The following is a 26,134-nucleotide window of genomic DNA, read 5'->3' as shown; positions in this document are numbered from 1 at the left end:
AGGTATCAGTTCCAAGCAGCTGTGACATTCCTGCTTAAAAGCGTTCCATAAATCTTGGATTGGGGTGACAGTAGAAAAAGTGGATACAAAGTTATTTGAGAAGTGGGAAAGATTTTCACTAAGTGCTTGCCAGTTAGCTTGATGCCATAAGTACACCGTGTGAGGTTGAGATTCAGTTAAGGTTGCAACAAGAGAGGACTCAATAACAATTAGTTCGTGGTCACTAATACCAGGAGAAACCTTAACTTCCTGGATCAATCCGGGTCTGTTTGTAACAAATAAATCAAGTATATTGTTTCCCCTTGTAGGTGAGTCAACCAGCTGTGTAAACCCAAAGGTACTAAAAGTGTCAAGTAACATATTGCATAACTCTAATGGATAGGCATTAGATACGACAGAATTAAGGTCCCAATTGATATTTGGAAAATTGAAATCACCTGTAATCCACATTACAGCATTCTCATACTCACAGCACAAGCGTTCAATTAGATTACAAACGTTTTGCATATACTGTATATCTCTATTTGGTGGTCTGTATATAACTAACACTATTAACATGCGACTGTCTGATAACTTAATTTTACAGGTTACAGCTTCACAATCTGTTATGGTTTGGATTTGGGTACAGTTTATAGTGTTGTGACAAGCGAAAAATACTCCTCCTCCATACCCATCTTCTCGATCTGCACGAAATACTTGATAATTTGAGGGGAAAATTTCACTGGTGTATACAGTAGAGTTCAACCAGGTTTCAGTACCTGCTATAAAGTGTGGTGTTTCTGCATTAATCATATATATAAAAGACTCTTGTTTGGAACGCAAACCTCAAGTTAGTTGAAATCATCTTAAAAGATTTATGATCATTAAAGTAATGTTCACAATTAGTAGTTGAATCATCGTTATTAGGATTACAGATAGAAGAGTTCTTAATTAAGTGGGAGGGAGGTCCCCCTCCCTCCTCGTAGCACCCAAGAATTTCCAAGCCAGAAATTTGGAAATTTGGTAGAAATTTATCCAGAAATTAGAAATTTGGTTGGCAAATTTCCATATTTCGAAATTTCGTAGATGGATTTTGTATGTGAAGGACCCCCCGAGCTTCACCGTACACTAGGACTCGTAATTAACAAGCGTTGCACGAACTATTAGCAGCCTGAACGCTCACAAACTAGTAACTCACGCGTATTTCACCATAGTTTGGCATGGTAGACGTTCATCACGTCTTTTGGCAGGTTTTGCTCGCAACCCACAATCGATTCTACTGTGGAAATCAATAGAAATTCTTGATGGATCAGACGTTTTACACTTTTAACGGTGCCACGCCCACATAGTCGCGATTAGTGAGTTATCCACGAAGGAGACAGGAGTTCATTATATTATTTTATTACTGTGCAGCAATCAAAAGATTATAACGCACAGGTGTGATCATAAAAGTTACTTAAGTTATTACAAAACTCATTAGGGGTAGAGGAATTAATTACATCAGCAGGGAGTTGGTTCCATGATTTGATGGTTGATGGGAAAAAGGAAAATTCATCGAAACTTATTCCAGTTCCTGAGGTGAATAATTGTTGGTTGATTTAGGCGCTTGTTTACCGTTTAGATAAGGATTTCACGGAATGTGTGAAGTTACACCATATATGGTAAGCGTAGCCACAAAGCGTGGTATATCAGTTATATACCACAGCGCGGCGCTTTTGATCTCAACCACAGGTGTGGTATATAGTTGGTAATTCCCCTTAGCTAGCTGCATGGCGCCTGGTTTTTAGAAGTAGCACATCAACTTGTTTTTTTTTTGTTTGTTTGTTTCTTTTTGCCTACCCACCCATATCTCTCTATCCACCGACCCAAAATAAATCCGAGCTACAACTTTTCAAATATAGGTCACAACATGTCTGCTAATTTAAAACTCTAGGGCGCACGCTAATCCGCTACCGTCATTCCTTTTTGTGTGTGGGAGATGAGTCAACTGCGAAATCATTACGGCAGGGATTACAGGCCCTCGATGAAAAGCTACGGGGAAAGGCATTATCCTAACGAATTTATACAATATTCCTGTTTCTATGTGTGGCTTAAAGATCGCCAGATACGTCCTTATTTCGGGACTGGTGAAAACGACAGAACATGTCGGACACGTTCCCAGCTACCTTACGGCGCAACTCGATCGCGCGTAAAATCCGTCCTGGAAGTATTGGAGAAGGCTGATATCCCACTAGACACAGGCGCGATAACCTACACTGGCAATGTGAAGTATCAGCGATCCAAGCCATTTCATATTAAATATGCGTTACCTACCGATGTGTACGTCCAACGGTTTTGTCCTGCTTTTGGAATTCGACTACATGACAGCGTTAGCCGTGATATACTGACTGAGAGATTTGCTAGTAGATACTACGCTGAACGCCTACGCATCATTCAACATCACAGAGAAGAAGGTAACGCCACTGCAATTGATCCCTCCAATAAACTAGTGTGTGCACCAGAGGAAGTGTTACTCGATATTGGTCCACTGGTTCTGTTTAACCAGCCATCCTTGAGTTGCTACAAACTTGCCGATCATGTCATGGATGAATTTGAAAAGCTTATCCGAGATACATTTGGAGATGACATTTGGTACTCGGTGTGTTTATATGTGGACAAAGATGCTCCTGTGACCAATGCTCAATTGTGTATTGGAGCTGACATTGATCTAGAACACTTTGCAGATGTTGTGACAATGCCAGAGCAAACAAAACGTGATTTTCTTAAAAGGTATCAATACACAGATCCACATCGTCAGTACCATAAAGAATTAAAACACGGAAGAGACATCAAATATTTAAAAGGTACGTGAACAGTCAAGAAATATTTCTTTAGCATCATTATTTGCAAGTGTGAAAACTTATATTTTTTTAGTTTATAGCTAGTTGACAATGTTGCTATAGCTGTATATGTCTGTTCACTATTTTAGTTTAGTGCTTGTATCCACCTAGATTTTTTTTATTATGGTGTTACTTGTGTTTAAAACTATTTGTAATAGTGAAGTGGTATCATTGGTATTACATTACTATAATATTCTACAGCAATTCACTTACTTAGGGGTCATCCATAATTTTCAGCATTTTCGCAAGTGTACAGAGCGTATGCTGGGGGGAGGGGGTAAATCCAATACGTACGCTTTTTAATAATGTTGATATTAGCATCGCTATACTTCTTAATAATGTAGCATCACGTGAACTGATGTACATTACGCAATGCACTTAGATGATGCTTGAAAATATTTCACGTGAGCGAATGGTTACTGTACAAAATATCAATTATTATTATTATTATTATTATTGGGGGTACAGGTAAGGAGGCAAAGCCTGTAAAAACCTGATCTATACAATCAAACTACTACAAAAATAACTATACAATATCATACTGGTAATCATAATAAAATCTATCTAGGTGTGTCTTAAACAAATTGGTTGAATGAACATTAACTGAGTCATATGGGAGTCCATTCCAATCATTTATAATTCTTACTGAATAAAAGTGACGGCGTGGCAAGCAGGTAGCGTGTGGTTTAATGAAGAGGTTCGATGGATATTTGAGTTCTACCATGTTTATACTTTACGAAGGTGTGATTTTCAAGAAATACAAAACCATTCATACTAAGAAATCAGCGTTCCGAAATGACGAAACGTAGCGATCACCAATTTGCCACTAACGGTCTCCGCATTTATCAAACAATTATAGAGAGGTAAAAAAATCCGTTTCTACAACTAAACACCTTCGCGGATTAGCCCACCTGACTTATGAAAGCCGTCTTGTAATTCTGGATCTCTATTCTCTGTATTGCAGACGTCAAAGGGATCACGTGATATGATTGAAACATATGAGAAACATTATGACTTGGACCCATCTACATTTTTTACTTTAAATACTGCTACCACCAGGGCCCCTCTCTTAAGCTTTTTAAAGAAAGATCAAAATTACTTGTTAGGCAGAACTTTTTTACGAATAGAATAGTCAATCTATGGAACTCCTTAGCTAGCTACCTGCCGACTAACAGTTGCAACCTTCAAGCTGCGCTTGGATAATTTTTGTAAGCAATCTAGATATGGGCACCTTCAAAGGCCTGCGGCCTAGCCTGGCAAGTTAGCTTGTCTGGGAATCTACAAGCCTATTAAATAATAATTATACAACCAAGTACTAAGAATAATACGAAACGCGGTTAAAATTACGTCATAAATACATAAATAATAATATTGAATAAATAATTGATGTTTGAGAAAACTATGAACGTGAAAAAAGACGGGCATATGATGAGCGGTTAGAGAGGTTGAGAGAGCTTGCTTTTCACCATTGGTGTTTGCAGCTATAGAGGCATGGGGCCCACTGCTACAACAGTTTTTAGGAAGCTTGCTTCAATGTTGGCTAAGAAGCGCAGCATTAATTACAGCAAATGCTTATTCTGGCTGCGATGTAGGCTTTGCTTTTCATTGTTAAGATCTGCAGTGATGTGTTTGAGGGGTCATCGCTCCTCAGTTGGTCGTCCATCAACCACTAATGTTGATCTGGCCTACTCCGAGGGTCGCTTGGAGTCTAGCGACCTTGTTTGATTGCTGGTATTTCCAGCTGTCCAGCACTTTAACACCTAGTGCTGGGGGTGGTGGCAAGGGCAGTCCATCTAGCCCGGGAAAAAAAATTTAAAATGAATAAATAAAATTTTTTTTTAAAAACGAGGTCTAGAGACATAAACTAACCGCGCGGGGATCGATTCGCCTGTGAACGAAGGCACAAACGTATAATCGTCGCTCCTGTACATGCTGATGACTTGATAACGCCCAGTACATGCAGTACCACACCCTTGCTTAATTATTTACAGATTGCGCGAAGGAGAAAATTAGCGATGCACGTGTAGGAGAGCCAGCCACTTTACCTGTAAACAAGAAATTACAAGTAAGTTTTATGTTTGTAACATCTCAAGTCTCCATGCCAGCTGCCAGTGGATTCATTCGCGTAAATAAACAATACAAGAAAATATTATTAATGATCTTATTGATATCCCCAAAGATTACTTTACCCCTAATGATTCGCGATTAAGAAAAGGATACTACACTGTTAAAAATGAAGTGCTATGATAGCATCTAAAAATGCACCTAAAAGTGCTAAATTTTGACTGCTCCTGTCAAAAAATAGCACCTATAGAGGTGCTGCCATATCACTTCATTTTTAACAGTGTACAGGCAACTGACGACAAACATTGACTCGTATAAATTTTCCTTTTTCCCCTCTGTGAAGTGTGATTAACCTTTGGAACCCCCTTCCCCCCTATATAGTTAATTCCCCTTCCCTGGATAATTTTTGTAACAACTTAAGTAATTAGCTATATCTGTGCGTTATAATCATTTGTGATTTCTGCACAGTAAAAACAAATACAATAATAATAATGTATTAAAACATATGCCACGCTCTTTTACATATAAAATACAAGTAAATAATTTTGTCTTGTGCAGCTGGCATGGTGAACTTCCTTTGTGTTGGTGTCAGGCAATTCAATACGTGCTTACATTGTGGCATCCCTACCTTATCCAAGATATCTCTGCTCTTAAAATAATACAGCGCCAAGCTACCAAATACATCCTCAACGATTATGTTTCTGATTATAAAACTCACCTTATCAAGCTCAACCTACTACCATTAATGTATATTTATGACCAGTGTGACATTCTGTTTTTCATAAAATCAATTCAAAATCCATCTGATCATTTCAACATCCAGACCTTCATCAAATTCTGTCATCATTCTACTAGGTCTTCTTCCAGTAACAAACTTGAACATGTTTTTACGTCATCCAATCAACAAAGAAACTTCTACTTCAACAGACTTCCTCAAACGTTTAACAGCTTACCAGTAATTGACCTAACTCAACCCTTTGTTACCATTAAATTTCAACTAACTAAAATCCTATGGCAGCATTTTAAGAGAAACTTCAATCCAGACAACCAGCATAGTTTCCATTTTACATATCTTTGTAGCATCTGCTCCAAACATCCCAAGCCACCCAACTTTGATACATTTAGCAGCTAATTGTAATTATATAAGTAATGATAAGTACTTAATTTAAGTTATGGGATCTGGTACTTACCAGATTACCTTTAGTGCAATTGTATACGAACTCACTTTTATTGTTGTGCAACCATGTACACCTGTAACATTGCACTATAAAGCTAATAATTGAATTGAATAATCTTTTTTTCCTTCACCTGGCATAGCTACTAGGCTCTGGCTGGCTTGACTGTCTTTATCTGGTTCATCTGGCTTGCATACTCCTACAGTATTGTGTAGCTATCTCCTGCAAGTTGTGTATGCATAATTATAGTGTGTCACCCATCACTGTGCCATTGCTACACCACTGATGAACCCTATGTAGCTCTAGTTGATGTTGATATACTGTGCTGTATATTGGCTAATAATTTTTATCTGGTGATGTTACCTATAATGTATTGCTGCATACAATACTATGAATAATGTATAGCTCTCTCCTGTATGTTTTGTATACATATACTGTGTACACATCACTGTGCCATTACCACACCAATGATGTACTGGCACTTAGCTACTGGTGGCCTTTAGTTACTATGCCACTATTGTGTTATATCTGTCAATGTGACACATTGAGATGATTTGGGGATCGTGCCTTCGCCACCTAATAGCCTCACCAGGGGGCTGTCACGTTGGTGTATGTACTTGGTTATATGTGACGCGGTCCTAGTAAGAATAATAATATTCATACAAAGCCACAAAGCTGTTTGTGGTTATTTGTAGGTTTCTTGGTAGTGGCCACTTTAATTACTGAATTGCAATGAAACCTTAAACTGATTATTCGACTAATTTCATTAGAGCTGAGCGAATATTTGAATACAGTAAACCAGTATTGGTTTGAGCCTTAATCTATACAGATAAATCAGAGGTGGATCCAGAGTTTGGAAGGGGGGGGGGGTGGGTGCACTTTGCAGAAAAGTTGAAGAGCTAAAAAAAAGGTCACAGCAATAATAGCTCCCCTTATATACTATAAAGTATATAAAGATCCTATTCCGATCGTTATTTATAGTTTCATAGTTAAGCTGCACTGCCTCATGAACACTGTGACTGCTCTATTAGAGTAGCTATCTCGATCTTGTATGCAATTTTTTTGAAAAGGGGGGGGGGGGGGGCACATGCCCCCTGTGCCCCCCATCCCCCTACCTAGATCCGCCACTGATAAAGCTGAAATACTGTCTGTCTGTCTGCATTCCTTCCTCATAATGCACTAACTCAACAACCTGAACATGTATCAACATGACACTTCCACAAAAATTAAGTGCACATCATCTAGTGACTCCAGGTTTGCTGTTTCAAATCGCTAAGTACTTTAGTTCATTCTCTATAGCGCCATGAAGACAGAAGTGTCGAGCCAAAGCTCAGTGAAATTATTTTTATAATCTGCATGTATGACCACAAGTAAACACCTATTAAGGTACATTCAACTTGCCCGTGCATTTATAAGCACTTTTTAGTTGACTGCACGCCAGTATATGCAGTTGGTTTAGTGGTCAAATCATGCGCGCTTCATAATCACAATGCTGTGTGCTGCTGTGGGTTCTTTTTTTTTTTCTTTTAGCCAATCTTTTTTTCTTTTTTCAAAGCCTTTTTGTTACACGTTTTTTTTCCCCTGTCTGATTGTGAAGCTTTTATGACACCTCATCATGACATCTCATCTTTCATTGGACATTTTATTGTGAACTTTTTATGATACGTTAATTATCTCTCATTGTGTACCTTCCTTTTAACATGTTTTATACTGTATCACCAAGAGTTAATAATATCTTTCCTATATGTTAACCATTGGTTTTTACTGTACAGCTCTTTACTGTAGTATATATAGGTATAGAATATAGAGCAGGAGTGCATGGCAGGTATCACTTAGTTGAGTAGGTTATATACAGGGGCGGATCCAGAGTTTGGAAAGGGGGGGTGCACTTTGCTGAAAAGTTGAAGACCAAAAAAAAAGAGGTCACAACAACAATGGCTACCCTTTACCAAATGTATTTACTATAAAGTATATAAAGATCCTTATTCATAGCTTCATGGTTAAGCTACACTGCCCCCTTAACACTGTGACTGCTTTATTAGAGTGACTGCTCTATTAGAGTATCTCGCCCCTGTGCCCCCTGGATTCGCCACTGATATACTAGCTCACTTGAAACTATAATATTATTTAAAGGAATGTCACTATTACTATATCAGCAGTTGCTCAGACCACTGCATGTATATATAAGTTCACATATCAGTGTTCTACAGGTGGAACTAAGCACAGAATGAAACTGTACTGCTATGTTTAGCATCCAAACATGTGACTGGATTTTGGAAAAACTATCCAAATTGCACATTAAGATAAACGGTTTTAAAGAATTCAAGTCAACATAACTTGCCAAGGATAGCAAGCACACGTATGAAATTTACACAAAAGATGCATCAATCTATTACTTTTCAGGCCACTTCCAGTACTTGTAGCTGCTTGTAGAGTTTCCTGCCAAATGAGATAGAAAATCTGAGTAGTTGGATGAGCGAAGTAGTATCATAAGTGCTCACAAAGGGGCAGGGTGGGTAAGGGTTAGACCCCAAAATGGAGGCAGACCACGATTGGAGTCCAGAGACGAGATTACAGGGCTGTGTTGGCTTCTTAGTGGCTGATATGTAGCAAAATCCACAGAAAAACGTCTGGCCACCGTTATCAGGCTGTCCACCAGTAAACCACTGATTCTTGCCAAGCCAGGTCCTTCACAAGACCGGAAACCACCATTTGAGCTCTACACACCACCCATGCAGAAACGACGTCTGTTGATACCAGCCTCGAGTAGTTTGAGTAGTAGTGAGGGTCATGAAAACTATTAGTATGATATAGTGTAGCTATCCACTGGAGGTGTTAGTTTGATTTTGCCTGATGTGCGATTTGGTTGTAAAATCTGGTCCCATATGCTATAGTTTGTGACCTGATGGTGGTTTAGTTAGCTATAACTAAAACTAAAAGTATTTTTAGTAAGACAAATATGTATTAGTTAACTAAAACTATAACTAAAAGCAAATCCGTGTTATAACTAAAACTAAATCTGTAACTAAAATACAACATAATATTTTACTAAATCTAAAACTAAAAAGAATTGGAAAAGATTACTAAAACTATAACTAAAACTAAAAGATTTTCTTATGTACAACTAAAACTATAACTAAAACGTTTTTAGAAATGTTACTAAAACTATAACTTTAACTAAAGATTTTCACATTTTTAACTAAAACTATAACTAAAACTAAAATAACACAGAGAATATAACCATAACTAAATCAATAACTAAAAGGAATTAAGAAAAATTACTATAAGTAAAACTAAAACTAAAATTATTGACATGACTATAACTAAAACTAAAAGTCCTTACTAAAACAACACTAATCAGTACTAGCTGCACCCATGTTTCCATAACCACTTTATGCCTATACCAAACACCTCAGCACGTAGTTTCTTGCTTAACTTTTTGTCACTGAAGTTAAGCAGTTATACTAATAGAGTGTAGCTACCTATACAGGGCAATAAAATTCTGTACATACAGGGCAGGTACTGTATGACTTACTTTTCCACTCAGTGTGTATGACTTTCCATGCCATGCATGCACCATTCTTTCTTATTGTGCATTTATACCTTTTTCAAAAGCACACCAAACTTTTTTAGTACTTCTTTTGTACTTGCAATAAATGTCATTGAGTATTATATAGCCTTTAAGCAAGTTGATGTTAATAGGCAGGATACACCGGGTACATAACTATAGACTATACAGGCAATAATGTGATGTAGAATATATCGTACTACTATAGTGTGCCCACAGCCATTTCAAACGAGTGTTATAGATCCATACACCTCAGTGCAGAGCTTACTGAATGTTTAGTTGTCACTAAGTTATTGATAGGAAACTGAGCTATATACTACTTAGCATAGTTTACATGTTTCCTTAGTTCAGCCGTTTAACTTACTTGCGCACTCAACACTCATGTACAGTTTGAAAATGACACCAGCATGCATGCTGCATGAATGATGCTGATGTATAATAGCCTGCCATTATACCATTGTAAAAATGTGGAGATCGTCCTGCACGTACTGTAGGACAGGTACCAATGCTAGTAAATAAATAAATAGTACATTTCCATTATTTTTATCAATAACTACTATCAAGATAATTATGTCCAGCTTATCAGTGTGACTCCATATTTTACCACTTCAGTTCTCATTGTATATAGATGGATACCGTCATTAGTGTTCTATGGCCATAACCCTGCTGTAATAAATCAGCAAATCATACAAACTGATCAACATCAACTAAATCAACACACTTTTATATGTTACTGTTCACATAACATAACCAACTGTAGTGTTGATATACTAGGACCTGTGTATCCTTACAAGTAGATCTTTGTGTACCAATTGCAAATGGTGATAAAAACTCCAGTTGTATGTAGAGACACATAACAAACTCTTACCATTGTCAGCATGCAAGGTCGCTCACCAAGCTGAATTGCTTCAAACTGTCACAAGCTGCTTAACGACATTTGACTTCGCTATTGTTACTGAAGAGAAGGAAATGTGTGAAATATTTATTACAACATCACCTTTTTTATATGATATATTTATGAAGCATTTTATGTGAAAGTATTACCTTGCCCAGTTGGATAATGATATATGCGATTGTGATACTTATCTAATTAGGAGCAGCAGTAACATTCACATTGACACATGTTACATTGACCAATCAACTATCACATGTCCTCCTAACGCTTGGATGTCTGCTTATAATCACTCTAACAACACTAAATATTTAATATCACATAATTGTCCAATGGATACCACACTCATCACCTCTTAGTTTACTTAATCCTGATTTACAGTGTCAGTTTAACAGGACTGGTATCTTGTGTTCACATACAGTGTCAACATTCACTTAATATGGTATTTGGATCATCAAGGTGTATACACTGTGCTGATATACATATCCTTGTGACCCTCGTAATAATAGCAGCAGTAATTGTTCTTGTAGTCTTCCTTTACGTTCTCAACTTCACAGTCACTTCTGGAACTATTAATGGAATTATCTGTTATGCTAACATTATTAGCATTAATGACTCTGTAGTTTTGAAAAATAACAATGTATTTCAATCACTACGAGTATTTATTTCTTTTACCAATATGGATTTGGGCATTGAGACATGCTTCTATAATGGATTGGATTGATATACTAAGATGTTCTATGAGTTGTTATCATCGCTGCTTCAATTATTGTAGCAAGTTAGCACTCATCTAGAACACTACGATGGACATATACTAGATCTCTTCCTGTACTAGCTACATTGTTTCAACTATCCTACACTAGTGTTCTCGGAGCTATATTAACAGTTTTGTTTACCATAACTCAACTACCAAGTGGTCATCAACAGTTAGTGTGGTCTATTGATACCAGTGTTCCATTGTTTGGGTTAAAGTTCACCATATTGTTCATCACATGTCTTGTCTTATTCTTACTACTAATTCCTTTCAACATCATTTTGTTGTTTACAAGATACTTATCACAGTTCAGGATAGTAAATAATTTTAAACTATTACTGGATGCATTTCAAGGATCATACAAAGACAGATACTATTATTGGGTTGGGGTACAATTTATCTTGAGAAGTGTGCTTTTTGGCTTTTATGTATTTCAAACACAACTTAGGTTAATACTGACAGCCTTTATCCTTATTTTGTTTACTACTCTATATGGATATTTTCATCCAAACAAAAATGGTTTGGTTTGCATCCAAGAACTCTCACTACTACTACTAAACCTCACTATAATGTATGCAGTATTCTACCAGTGTAGTAGTAGTATCATCTCTATTGTCACAAATGTCATGATCAGTTTAGCTTTGTTTCAGTTTTGTACAATTGTGTTCTATCATTTCCTCATGTACACATGTCACTGTAATGTACTGACTACATTAAAGACTGGGAAAAAGAGGTTGATGAAACTTTGCACTATTTGCAGAAAAGACATTAAAAATTCCAATGACCTTACTCTACTCAATATTCCTGAGCCAATACACAATACCGTGGTGGACTTGTTAGTAATGACTTTGAATATAATCACTGAAATTATGCATGAACTGAAACTTTATAAAATGAAATCAGCGTAACAAGCATTACGTTATTATTCAACCTTTCATAATGATGAAACTACGCTTTGCTGTTGTTCTTTACAAATGATAACATCATATTTTATAAAAAATATTTGTGTGTACAAATACATGGTGATGCTCAGTTTGTGATGTGGCATAGACCAGCCTATATCATCACAGTTAAAGGTCATGCTTCATTTTGATCATGCACGACCTTATCATGTGCTTTGATAATCACATGCAAGGTGGCATGTGTTTTGTACTTCCTTGATCTATATAGTATATATAGTATGTACAAGACATGTGCAGTTTGGCTCCATTACACGTTTGGGAAAAGGCTATGTACTTTTATGGGTTTCCCATAGAGAATGCTTATAAGCTGAAATATTTGCAGTACTGTTTGACCCATTAAAAATATTTCAAAATTGTTTTATTTTATGGCCAATCAAAGCCATGTAAATTCCAAGAATATGTGTTATTCCATCCTTAAAAGTTTTTGAGGGTTCAGCTCAACGTGTACTATAAGCACCATTTGTTTCTCTAAATATGTAGTATTGTGGCTATGGGAAACACAACCTGGTTTATATACCCAGCCACTCATATGACTGATACAGTGGAATCTCTCTTAACAAACTCCCAAAATTAAGGACACAATAGTACAAACCTCCATAATAAGGACAAAAATTTTGGTCCCAACAGGCCTAGTCAATACAATTTTTACTTCTAAAAGAGGAAAACCTTTGTATTACAGCAAAAAGTCACCAAAAATTCTGGGTCCCAAAATTTCCATAATACAGAGGTTCCACTGTGTAATAAATCTGTCTCTAGCAAATTGCTATTCAGAGCGGTGCTACATTTAAATACTCCGGTTCTTCACATTTCAGCTAATATCTCCTTATTTATAACTACACATACGTAGCTAGGTAGCTTGCTACACTGCTTCTCTGAATACTGTGGCTGCTCTATTAGAGTATCTAGATCCTGACTGTTCTATTAGAATATCTCTATCTTTTCTTGCAAATATTTTCCCATAAAAGTGGGGGGTGGGGGGGGGCATAGCCTGCCCCTCTGTCTCCACCGCCTATACCAATCACCATTTACAGCTAGCTTTTTGGCCACAACTAACCCCTTTTTAGCCCCTGGAATTTGTGATATTGGTTGTTTTGGGAGTATCAAGACAAGTTTCATACATTTGTATTCTTAGATTATATGACGGAAGATCCACATTTGTATATAGCTATTATGTGTTATTATGTCATGTATGCCAAATAATACAACTAAAACAGAAAGGCGTAAGGTATAGGAGTGTAGTAACCTTTGTATAAACCAAACATATTGTATGCATAGTAATTATCTGTAGATAACAACAGAAGTTCCACAGTATACATGCATACATATAATTATGTTGAGAGACTATTCATCAAAGATATTACTGTATAGTCAAGGATGTGCTGCCCAAACCATATACTCCTGTTGTCCCTGAATCATACGATATGTTGAAGGTTACTACACTCCTAGGCTACTATATACCTCAGGGGCGGATCCAGGGGGGGGGGGGGGGCTTTGGGGGCTGAAGCTCCCCCTTCATATTTAGGCTTTACTTGATCAATATGCTGAGTATTATAATGAAATTTTGTCTTAGCATAATTGTATGATCACTAATAATACAAATACTCATAAACCACCTTATAAACATCTTTCCAAGGTATTATCAGTGGATTTATGCTAAAGTTTATGCAACAAGGACTCGAATCAGCATTGGAGGTGTACAAGATCGAGATACTCTAATAGAGCAGTCAGCTAACTACTCTAATAGAACATTCACTGGAAACATGTAGTTATTTCTGTTATGGAATTTTTCCAAATCTGCCTGCACCTATGCATACAATGAAGTGCATTGGTCTTAAAGGGCTTCATTCATCTACTTGTGTAGTTAATATGTATGGCAATACTTAATTCAGGTACACAATTTCCATTGAAAATGCTCTCAGATTCAATCTTGTATTGTTCAAATTTCAAAATTTTCCACTTTCAACATTATTATTCTAACATGCAGTGTTGTGCAATTGTGAGAGGGGTGCATCATGTACTTGGTTGTCTGTTACCTATCCAAACTTTTCCATTAGCAAAATGCTTCAGAGAGCCATACCTACAATCTAAAGGCAGTATATAAAATATCTACAGGCAGAAAATATTATGAATTTTATGTGGAAATGTCTCCAAATTGCAATATTTTAGCATCTATTTTTCAAAATTTTTCCTGGGGGAGCATGCCCCCAGACCCCCCTAGTTCCAGCATGCAAAGAATGCTGGGAAGTGTGCTTCACACATCTCTACCCAAGAGATTAGTACCTTGAGTTAGCCCCCTCCCCCTTTTATAAATCCTAGATCCGCCCCTGTACCTTACACTTTTGGTTTAAATATACATGACATGCCGGTAACACATAAATGCACAAGTGTGGATCATCCTTCATTATAATCTAACAAATTGATACTCGCAAAACAACACAATCAAAGTTACACTATCTTGTTGTATTTCATTAATGCTGTTCTCAACATTGTTCAATTCCCTAAATCCAAAATGTAAAGTACAGAAAATAACTATAGGTAGCTGACAAGAGCACATGGTGAAGAGCTATATCTCTGCTGAGGTTCTCACTAAGTATTGTTGTACAATAATATAGCTCTTACTTTTGTTATACATTCCTGCAAGGAAATTAAGGAATCACATTATGTTATGCAATTTGTGGTTATAGAAGTGTATGCCAAGTCATTGGATATATAAATCATATATAATGGTTAGTGTTCTATTGGCATCTGACTGGAAGTGACCAGTGCCAAAGGTCTGATTTAGTGAATAGATCTAAGAACACACATACATGGTATTGTACAAGGAGTTTTGTGATGGAACTTTAAAATTACGGTTTGACATGTAACTTTCTTATGATTGACTTATCAATGTTGTTTCACTTGCCAAAATATTTTACTTGCACTATAATCAGGGCCACCAAGAAAATTAAGGGGACCTAGGGCAAATCAAGAATGTGGGGCCCTTAAAACTGATATAGCCAAGTAACCTTACAACCTAGGGGAGTCTTGGGGCATGCCACCCATGCAGGAAACTTTTGAAAATTAGACCCTCTGATCATGAGAGAGTGATTTCAGAAGTTTATCACAGTATAGTTGTGACCAGATTTTGAAAAATCAGCCTTAATGTTACATGTTACATTTTACAACTCAAATATTTATGATCAAAATGAGGCATTCCAAACTGCCAATCATTTTTACAATGACTAGAATCATTAGTTAGTACCATAAATTATAACAAATTTTGTGAAATATTATTTTAACAGGCGCACAAGTGCTTTAACGGTAACACAGCAAAGTATAGTTTTCTATGTATTTCACATGTGACATTAAAACTGATTTTCCAAAATCCAGTCACAATTATTGTTTATTTGAATGTTGTATCAGTGTGACTGCTCTATTAGGGTATCTCAAGCTACCAAATAATATACTTACAGGGTATCTCTATTTATTAATATTTATTTATTATTACTCATGCAGTGAGCAGACAGTTATCCCCTCTGAAATTGATTTTAACAGTTTGTTAGAGTAGCTACTACAGATAAATATTTATTTGTTTGACTATTTTAGGTGCCTATAAGCACCCCGAAAAAAGTACACACCAGAGTTTTCGTGTTCCCCAGTGAATCCCCACAAGCTTAGTCTCACTAGCTATAAATTATATATACTATCATTAAGTTTCAATTTCTGAGCAACATATTGCAGACGTCAATGCAAGTGGTTACAGTATAAATTGTACGTGATTTAATTATTAAGTTCAACAGTAAGTCAGTAATAAGCATGTAACAGTGCAAGTCAGCAGGAGATATGAGTCTATGTCTTCACTGTACAACAGTCCTTGTCACAGAAACACTTGTCCTTCTCACACTTACAAGTAGACCCATCACATGATCCTTGACAGGTACAAGGACAACATCCATCAGCAGAACCACACTCATCAGCACAAGTACAGGATGAGCCACACACACAGTTAGCTGTTTAAAAACAGATAACATAACATTGCTACAATTTTAAGTGTTGAGCTTGATTGTACATACCATTGCAAGCACATTTCTTGGCACAACAGTCCTTATCACAGAAACACTTGTCCTTCTCACACTTACAAGTAGACCCATCACATGACCCTTGACAGGTACAAGGACAACATCCAATAGTAGTAGTAGAGCCTTTACATTCATCTCCACAAGTACAGGATGGACCACATGTACAATTACCTGTTCATTTCAGGTGCACACATAACTACTAGCATGTCACAATATACACCAACCTACCATTACAAGTACACTTCACTGTGCAGTATCCTTTAGTACAGAAACACGAGTCCTTCTCGCACTTACAGGAAGATCCATCATAACCAGCACAAACACAGACACAGCATCCATTCACGCCTTTGCACTGGTCCACTTCACTGCACTGGCAGCGATCTCCACACTGACAATTCACGCAGGAAAACTTGCTAGTAAAATCAGCCATCTTTCTTCTCGGCAGTCTTGATCAATTGAACGCTTTAAACTTCTTATGAGACTCGCTGAACTCTTCACAACTTTTATAGTAAAGAAAACACATGCACACGTCACTACACGGCTCTTTAAAGGCTACACGTTACTACCAGCACTACCAGTAGGGCCGTGTACTGCAATATTTCCGCATACTTTTGTGATATTATCAGTATACTCTTTCAGTGCCGTGTCTATTAGTGCGTGGCGTGGTTGGTACGTCACTGGATGTCACTACACTATTGCACGATACTATCATTGGGGACGTGTGCTATATTTTCTAGTCACATACAGTGTACCAGTACATCACCTGAAGAGAAATAGTCAACGCGTGCAGTAATAAGAATACAGCTTGGGACGAGGCTCGGGACGAATGTTTGGATCTATTCCCCTCCGACACCAGGTATGTAAGCTTAATGTGTTTAGCTGATCATTGCAAGTGGTATGATTACAGGGCAGCACGAGGGCGTAGGAACAATTTTTAGAGTGGGGGGGGGCAAATATAGCCATAACCAGTTAACCATAAACTGATCCACACCCATGCAGACACACACAGGTCCCATTGTTACAGCTCCTCTGTACCCAGTTCATACGTGCGTTTATATAAAGGTGTTGTGGGGTGTGTTATCACTAGCTAATAGCCCTACACCTATACTGCATAGCTATCTCCTCACTCCCTATCCTGCTAATGGCTGCTATGCTTGCTTCTCTACACCTACTGCATGTGCTCGATGCATGTATATATCACGTGAGAAATCATGTCACGTGAAGGTCTTCTCTTTATGCTACTTCACACTACAAGGATTACAACATTAATAGTTGTTATCCGAAAGGTGAAACATCGTTACCTTTAAGGAACTACAAACTGAGATGTCTGCTCTAGCAGGAGTTCTCAAACTGAGTGTAGATCACATGAATACTATACTGCGTTCACGGTTGGCCACTTTCATTTTCAGAATCCTCGTATGTTTCTCTTTAGACTGCTTAATAAATCTACTTCACCAAAGTCTTCATAATTTCTGGTTATAAATCGTCGGTAGTCAGCAACTCCCATACACTCACACACTACAGTGAGACTGCCCTTAGATCTGTTACCAACCTCAATTCGAGTTAAATCTTTTCCACATCATATAATGCCACGGATGTGGCACTCTTTCTACTGTTTAAACTTCTCAGTGCATGGGATCCAGGAAATATTTGAACAACAGATATCACGTGCAAGCATAACAGAAATAAAGTTACAGACGCTTTTTGTGTTTAATGAATGGCTTGACAGTTGTGGTGGACTGGTGATTCCACACCCCAGAGAGTGATTTTGGGGTGTGGAATCACCCCAAAATAGGAACCAGGGGGGCCGGTGTGGAATCACCCCGGCCCCCCTGGTTCCTACGCCCTTGGGGCAGCATGTGACATAACGAACAAACAAAACAACAACAATAACCAATTCTTTTCGATCACTAACAGAACTGCAGAATCACTGGCGGAGCTTGTCTTTTTCTCTGTCTTTGGATTGGGTTTTCCCAATTCCTGGTTGTTGGTCTATTAGATCATTTGTTCCTTTGTACTGGGGGTGTGAATGATTATTGTCCAGGGTTTTGTTGTCATGCTCAGTAGTTTTGAAGAGCTACTTAATTACTTATACTTAATTAATTTACTTAATTACTTATACTTAAATAATTTACTTAATTACTTCCTTACATTCTAATTTAATTTGTAACTAATCATTGTACTATGCTCATGCATATGAGTCTTACAATTATAAAATATAATAATAAAGCTCCAGTCAATGACAATGGTGTGAACAATGTGCTAGCTTTCCATGCAAAATGTATTCCTTATGACATTATCTGCCATTGCAGTTTGACATTTGGTGACCTTTACAACTATTTTGCCTCATTAACCTCCCTGAGGTAGTACTTACATGATTTCAAATTAACGGTCCTGCTAAAAGAAACAACTTGAGAAAGTTAAGACTACATTCCAAAGTTATGATCATTTGTATTAACTATGAGGTACCTACCCATACATCCCAAGAGTGAAAAGAATTTTGTGGCTAATAAAAATGATCATAACTTTGGGCATCTGGATTCAGTGGAATGGAATGGTAATTACATAATTTCAGTTAGTGCTCACCTCTTTATAAAGACCACTGTCTAACAAAGACTACCTCTTTATAAATACCGTTTTACTGTACTGTCTAAGTGACAGTCTTATCGATGAATTGTGTGCCACATGTTATGCCTAGAAAAGCCAGAGTGATGATTTACAAATTCTCCCATACAACTGTTCAAATGTGTCCACGAAACTAAGTAACTAAAGGAATTAATATCTGGTGAGGCTAAGAAATGAATCTTAACACTGGAAACTAGCTATAATTTACAAAAATCTATATAACATTTATCCTTTATCATTGACTTGTGCAGTCTGACTACATTCCTAATTAATTCCCTTTAACTCTAATTGGCTAGTAAATTGGTAACTTTTTCAATAGTCATTGTAGAGGAGAAAAAATGTGGCCAAATTACTAGCTAATGAGAGTTACAGGGAATTACTTAGGAATGCAGCACAACTACACAAGTCAATGATAAAGGACCAAATTTTTATAAACTGTTAGTTGCCGGTATTAACATTCATTACTTGGCCTCACCAGATATTACCTCCTGTAGTTGTCAGTTACTAAAAGAGGTAGTCTTTGTTATAAGGTGGTCTTTATAAAAAGTGACCACTGAGTGAAATTACCTAATGACTGTTCCAGTCCACCAAATCCAGACACCCCATAACTTTGGAGTGGAATGAGCTACCTACGGTAGAGTCTACTTGTTAAGCATATATAATTATGCATTAAGCACATATTATTTATTACGTGCATGCTTGTTTCTTGTACTTAACCATAGTTGATAAGCACATGTGCATGAATATGAAGCTCCACACGAGGTGTAGCTATACTAGAGAAGAAATGCTAGCAGTTTATCAAATTGAAATTTTACATGGCACATGGCCACTAACAACGCGGATTTCACTATTCTTACTGAGCGAAATGGTCTTCTGCAGTATGAAACTCAGGCTTCACGCGAAGGATTTGCACAGAAACTAGAAATATTAGTACATGTGATGACTGCAAATCATATCACTCCAAGAGATTGAATCCATAGACAATCACAACAAGGTTTCTTTAGTGGGTGCATGTGCTTAACAAAATGATTTTGTTAATTTTGGGAAGTTTCATTAAGCATGCAGATGCACCTAACAACCAGATTCTATGGTATTTACTTCAAACAAAAATGAAGTTGTTTCTTAGATCAAAAGTTGGTTGTCTTAAAATGTGGTGCAGGTGAAGAGCGTATAAAGGTAAATTCACATCCTAGGTGTATTGTGAATCTGATAAATATACACGGTGTTGTGAATGTCTATTCACATAAAAAAAGATCGAACTTTTGTCACAACTACAGGTTTAACCACATATGAGAATAATTTGAATTCGGTGTGTTACATAAACTAATCCTAGTAGTAGTGAGTTGCAAAGCTAAAATAAAACAAGTGTAAAATTGCAGGATTGAGATATTCTAATAGAACAGCCACCATGACAAAAAGTGACATTATTAACAATGAGTGTATGTGATGTATGTTCAGTAGATACAGCTGTAGGTAGCCAACTATGCAATGGTGGAACATCTGTTTATTGTGCTACTATTTATGACTGTTCAGAAGAAAGTTACAGCAGTTGAGAGAGTAAGAGATTTTTAAAATTATATTATTATGTTATATTTATTACTGTGCAGCAGTCAAAAAGATTGTAACACACAGGTGTGATCATAAATATTACTTAAGTCATTACAAAACTCATTAGGGGTAGAAATGATACAAGTAACCAACTATACAATACTGGAAAATTTCTTTATTATGCTGCTATTGATACAACAGTTACTCAGGAACAAAGATACAACAGTTGAGTCATGTGTAAGTGACATGATATGCTGAGCTATTGATTTTGTGCCATTCAGTAGATGCTATACAATTGTGGAGCATTTCTTTATTGTGCTGCTATTTATGACAGTTTAAAACGAAGTTACAACAGTTGAGAATGAGAGTTACAATGGAAAAAAGAGCTACATATGTCTGTTCAGCTACTGATTTTTACAAGTTATGATAAGCAGTGACTATAGCTGCAGTTGGGTACTGTACATAGTGAACATTTTGTGTGTATATCATTTGAGATTTTATAAGCAGCTATTTATGGGTGCTTAACTGGGATAGCATTGTATTATATAGAATAAAGGAAACACCTTACATGGTTATGTGACCTCTCCAGGAGTAACTACAACTCCCTATATCAGGGAGTTGCTGTTACTCTTCAGAGTGGTACTTATACTCTCCACTAAAATTCAGGGGTGTTAAATCCTCTCTGCATGCACTGGGAACTCTCCTAGGAGAGTAATGGTTACTGCTTATTTTTAACAGTGTACCTCACAATGTGTTTTACATAATAAATCACTTTGTGTGATCATAACCAATGCACGTGCCTATTTGTATATACAATTGCATGAATACACTTTCAACATAATTTCAGTTTCATAAACAGCTTCACTTGCAGTGTTGGGAGTAACACGTTACTTATGTAACACGTTACATAATATTACTACTTTTGCGGTAACTAAGTAATATTACGAAATACGGTATAAAAACAGGTAATATAACTCAAGTAACTTTACTTACAAATGTAATGCATTACCTAAGTAATATAGTTACTGTAATGAATCTAATATTATGTAATATTATTACTACAAGTAACAAAGTTAGCGATCTTGTTAGTAATCCACTGAATAATGCCTAGCCACAACGAAGTAATGAAGCCTACTGAATGAAGCTTATTCACCAGCTTCTTACTTATAACCAAGATTTGCACATTGTCCAACAACACAATCATGTCACATGATAAGGTGCATGGTAGTTTCACACGTGACAGCTTAAGGCTGTGGACACAAAGTAATATAATATGTAATATTATTATAGTTACTTTATTTTATGGGTAATATGTAACTGTAACTAAATATTTCAGTTGCAAGTAATATGTAACTAGTTACTTGTAAAATGTAACTAGTTACTTGTAAAAAGTAACTTGACAACACTGTTCACTTGTGATAATGTAAAACTTGCATGTCAACAGTGGCTTTTCACAGTATTTGGCAGTGTACAGATGAAGACGATTGTGTCCCTACATACTTTCATTAAGAAGGATTAAGATGGATGTACTTTATTCAAGTTCGGCTACTAACAGCTACTCAGGTATTCATTGTCTTACCTGATGATTTAACCAATGTCAGTTGCATATATGTAAGTACATACACTGAAGAGCCTGCAACATAACAAATTATTATGCATAATTATTCCATAGACTAGCTATGGTATAAATTTTGTAAACTTAATTGCAGCAAAATGATAGAGTATGGTGTATAGTAGTATTAAACATTTCTTATCTCAATAACCGCACACTACTCAATAGCATTGGGTGAACACATGCAGTCAAAATGTTGACAAAACAGTAAGTTTTTTTGTAAAGTGAACAATAGGAAAGATAAAGTTTGCACAAAAGATTGAAATACTCTAATAGAACAGTCACATGCGATAAAATACATATGGATAACTAATTGTTACAGGAAGAGCAAAAGGCAATCAAGGCACTCTAATAAAATAGTCATATATGTTAAGCAATATATAACTAGCTTCTTGCTATCTGTAGTAGTGCTGAAATGAATAGCAATTTTTACTATTCGAATAGTTAACAAAACGACCGAATATTCGATTATTCTTTAAGCTTATACTTCTATTGGATAAATACTGAAACCTTTTGTTAGGGAGCAAAGTAAAGCCTAAGAGCTATTTCTATAGTTTCTAAAATAGAATTTTTACATCATAGATACTATACATCACTTCGTTCACAATCTTAAATTTCAAGGCTGGCTTTTCCATCTGAATACAGTATACAAAGTGCTAATGATTATTCGAATAGCATGTTAATGAATCGAATAGTGTCATGCCGACCGAATAGTCAAATAACCGAATAATAATTTCAGCACTAATATGTAGTAAGAGGCAAGTGAAGATTGAGATACTCCAATAGAACAGTCACTTTAAGATGAAATTGTAACTTTGACATTAGCAAAGATTAATGCTGAGCAAAATAGATAATTTTGAGTAAAATATGGAGCATAATAGTGGATGAAAAAATAAATAAAAAAGAATTGCTGGAAAGAAAAATAGTTAGATTCCCAACTATATTGCATTGTCTATCATTTAATAAACTATTGGACAGGACAGTACTTTTAGGAGAAAACTGAATCAGGCTAAAGTCACTAACATTATTATATCCAAAAATGTGTCCCTTCTTGCATTTCTCTGTGATAATATACAATAGGTAAATTTTACTATTGTTATACTATTGATTTTCATGAACACTTTACATTTATTCACACAATGAACTGTCTCAGCTTGTTTTCCAGATGTGCCACAATTTTAAATCAAATAATGCACATTTGTATGATGTGATGTGGAACATCATAATTATTAATACACATCTCAACATTGCGATGTGTTCAGAAACGATCACCAGAATTGATATAGTCTCCCAGCCCCAGCCAGTTAAATATTCACCTGTTAAAAAAAACCGTTCAATTTTTAAGGATACTATTATTCCTTATACTGTTTGTATTTAAACTGTAACTGCCGATCTTAATTGTGTTGAACAGTTACACACAATTTCACCTTGTTCTGTTAAAATAGATAACTCATACAACCAGACCCAGTCTTATCGCCTGTAAAAGCAGTTTGATTTTTTACTATACTCAAAAATTTAAGCAACAATTCATTTTTATCCTTATTATTCTCAACATTATTCCTGAGGTACTATCAAAATCAAATGAGATTGGCTAGTCTGCTTTTACTGGCAGCTTTTCCAGGCCCTATGGCAAGTTTATGGATTGTAGACTTAATATAGCTATGGTGGAGATGGCTGAATCTGGGCCATGCTATCGAACAACAAACTTCAGTTGTACTCTAACATTTTAACTGGTTTTGAATCCTTTACTAGCCCATAATTTGGTCTAATTTGTTCTCTTTTATTTATTAAACAACCTTTATAAAGAAGGCTGGAACTTTATAAAGAATTTCCATTGATTTCAAACATAGCATGGGTTGGGTGATAATATAAAACCTAAAAACTTTGTTATGGCATTAATTCATAGTGGCTGCCTTCTCATAAGAAGTTAATATACTCTTTTATTATCAATTCATGTCTTACCAAGACAGTGAGGTTGGCACTTACAGAATTAACTAATGTCTATAAAAAGGTTGAGAAATGAACTCCAATAACACAGTACTCTTATATACAACATTCAGACATTCCAAGTGCATGGATACACTTTCAAAATGAAAGATTAAATTGAACTGTCAAAAATAACATTATTATCATGACACTTCCATGTTACAATCAGTACATTTTAGCCAAGTCCCAGCCCCTACATGAATTTATTGTGTCATACATGTATATGCCAACACAATGGATGAAGCAATTTAAAAGTACATTTCTATTTTGGCTATATATATATATCAACAAGACTGGTATGAATACAAAAGCTGAGCCCTTGTTTCTTGTTAATAACTCTTTTATATGGGCCAGCTGTCCAAACATTTAGCAATGCTATGAAGCCCTTTAAATGCTGGAACTGTCTATTAAACTGCTTTGATATGGGCAATAATCTGAGCCCCAAACCAAAACAGTAACATCAAAAAGGTGGATAGGTGTTCACTCGCAATGGTTTTGTTTCATGGTGTAAGCATGTTTGCATGCTTGAATTATCCATACGAATATTTTAAAAGACTTATAATTCACTTGCAAATGTAAACTGACTATATTATTTTGCTCAACCATGCTAATGTGCATTGTTAAAATTTATTATATTAACATCATTGCAGCCATTTGTTGGCCACCACCTTTGATTTCACAACTTTTTTTTACCCGGGATTTTTAAGGCCGCACTTTTTTTTACAGCTTGGCTGTTTTGTGCAGGTATCACTTCTTTTTGTAATTACAAATTCTAAGGCCAGCCTATGGTTGACCTTGATAATTCCTTTTAACTTTTTTCCCTTTACAACAGGAATCATCAAAGAATGTGTGGTTATAATATGAAGAACTGAAATAAGATGAATTTTGAAGGTGCGTATACCCCAATGATAGTTGGGCAGATTTGACTCAGAATGGGAGATACCCTACCCTGAGGAAGCTTCCACTGTAGAAATGGTTAATTATATCTTTAAGCACTATGGAGCTACAGATACATGGAAACTTTTTTATTTAGGTCTTTTATTATTATTCCCAGGGTTACCAGCACTCCTTGCCACCACCCTGACATCACAGAACTATATGACACTACTCCTTCTGAAGAGAGACAAGGAGAGCAAGCCTTCTGTAAAATACATCACTGAGCAGCATGACTCATACCACCCCTTAATGTTGAAAATACAACTAGGGTAAAAGAACCCATTTCAATTTTGCTGTAGAAGCATAATATTATATCTCAGCAAACAAATCTACCTGGTTATAACGGAGCTACCGGTACTTGAAATGCAAAGCAGAAAACAGACTGAATTGTCCATGTTGTTACTTCAGAGCTTATATGATCCTCCATACAAACTGGTTTACTGTTGGACATTGCATCAAGAAAATCTATTATAAGTTATGGTTGTTCTGTGGCTTAATGTGCCACCAGTAATAATACAGCATGCAGATATGTATACCAGGATATGTTACAACAAGGTTTGCAGACCAATGTAAAGCATTGCCATAGTAATTTTATTGTACGTAGCATAGTGTGTTTAATGAGCTGTAGTCACTTGTGGATCAAACATGATTAGTTTGCTTAGGAGTTGGTGCTGAATGCATTTTCTAAAAGTATCAAGGCTGGCAATTCGCCTATGTTACAGACTTTTCCAATATTGCAACTGACTTTTGCTTTCAAGTGGCAAGTGTGTAGTAGCCATCCAAGAAAGCTGTCTAGATTCTAAACAATTTTATGCATCTTTCCCAGCACCTTTAAAGTTCCACCAATGTGAAAGACTTACTATTGTCTTTATGATTTAAAGATGCAAAGGTAGGTTGTTCAGCAAATGAACTTATACTGGTTTGAAAATATGGGTATAGTAACTCTCAATTTTATGAATGGCCTTCCGATTCAGCTTTCAGTCAATAATTACTGAAAAACCATGGCTGAAACTAGACCAGTGAGTGGCAGTTACTACCAACATTTAAGAAGCATGTTCACAACCACACTTTGGTTAATGCATCTACAGGTATTTGG

General features: G+C 36.3%; 1 protein-coding gene and 2 long non-coding RNA genes across 3 annotated transcripts; 2 read left to right on the top strand and 1 right to left on the bottom strand.

The window, feature by feature from the left end:
• Positions 1 to 1,085: 1,085 nt before the first annotated feature.
• LOC136242647 (uncharacterized) lies at positions 1,086 to 3,058 on the top strand. Its single transcript, XR_010694600.1, has 2 exons — positions 1,086 to 1,557; positions 1,601 to 3,058. It is a non-coding gene; the product is annotated as an uncharacterized lncRNA (long non-coding RNA).
• A 12,884-nt stretch (positions 3,059 to 15,942) lies between these two features.
• Positions 15,943 to 16,820, bottom strand: LOC136242418 (small cysteine and glycine repeat-containing protein 3-like). The gene is made up of 3 exons (XM_066033838.1): positions 16,560 to 16,820; positions 16,326 to 16,502; positions 15,943 to 16,262 (listed from the first exon to the last, which is right to left on the bottom strand). Exons 1-3 carry the CDS (start codon positions 16,759 to 16,761, stop codon positions 16,102 to 16,104), a joined length of 540 nt encoding a protein of 179 aa, XP_065889910.1. The 5' UTR covers positions 16,762 to 16,820; the 3' UTR covers positions 15,943 to 16,101.
• A 154-nt stretch (positions 16,821 to 16,974) lies between these two features.
• Positions 16,975 to 21,355, top strand: LOC136242420 (uncharacterized). The gene is made up of 3 exons (XR_010694549.1): positions 16,975 to 17,187; positions 20,415 to 20,513; positions 20,564 to 21,355. It is a non-coding gene; the product is annotated as an uncharacterized lncRNA (long non-coding RNA).
• Positions 21,356 to 26,134: the final 4,779 nt, after the last annotated feature.

Source organism: Dysidea avara, chromosome 13 (assembly GCF_963678975.1).
Source record: "Dysidea avara chromosome 13, odDysAvar1.4, whole genome shotgun sequence".
NCBI classification, from domain to species: domain Eukaryota; kingdom Metazoa; phylum Porifera; class Demospongiae; order Dictyoceratida; family Dysideidae; genus Dysidea; species Dysidea avara.
Note: the sequence above shows the minus strand (reverse complement) of the source record. Positions and strands in the feature narration are given on the sequence as shown.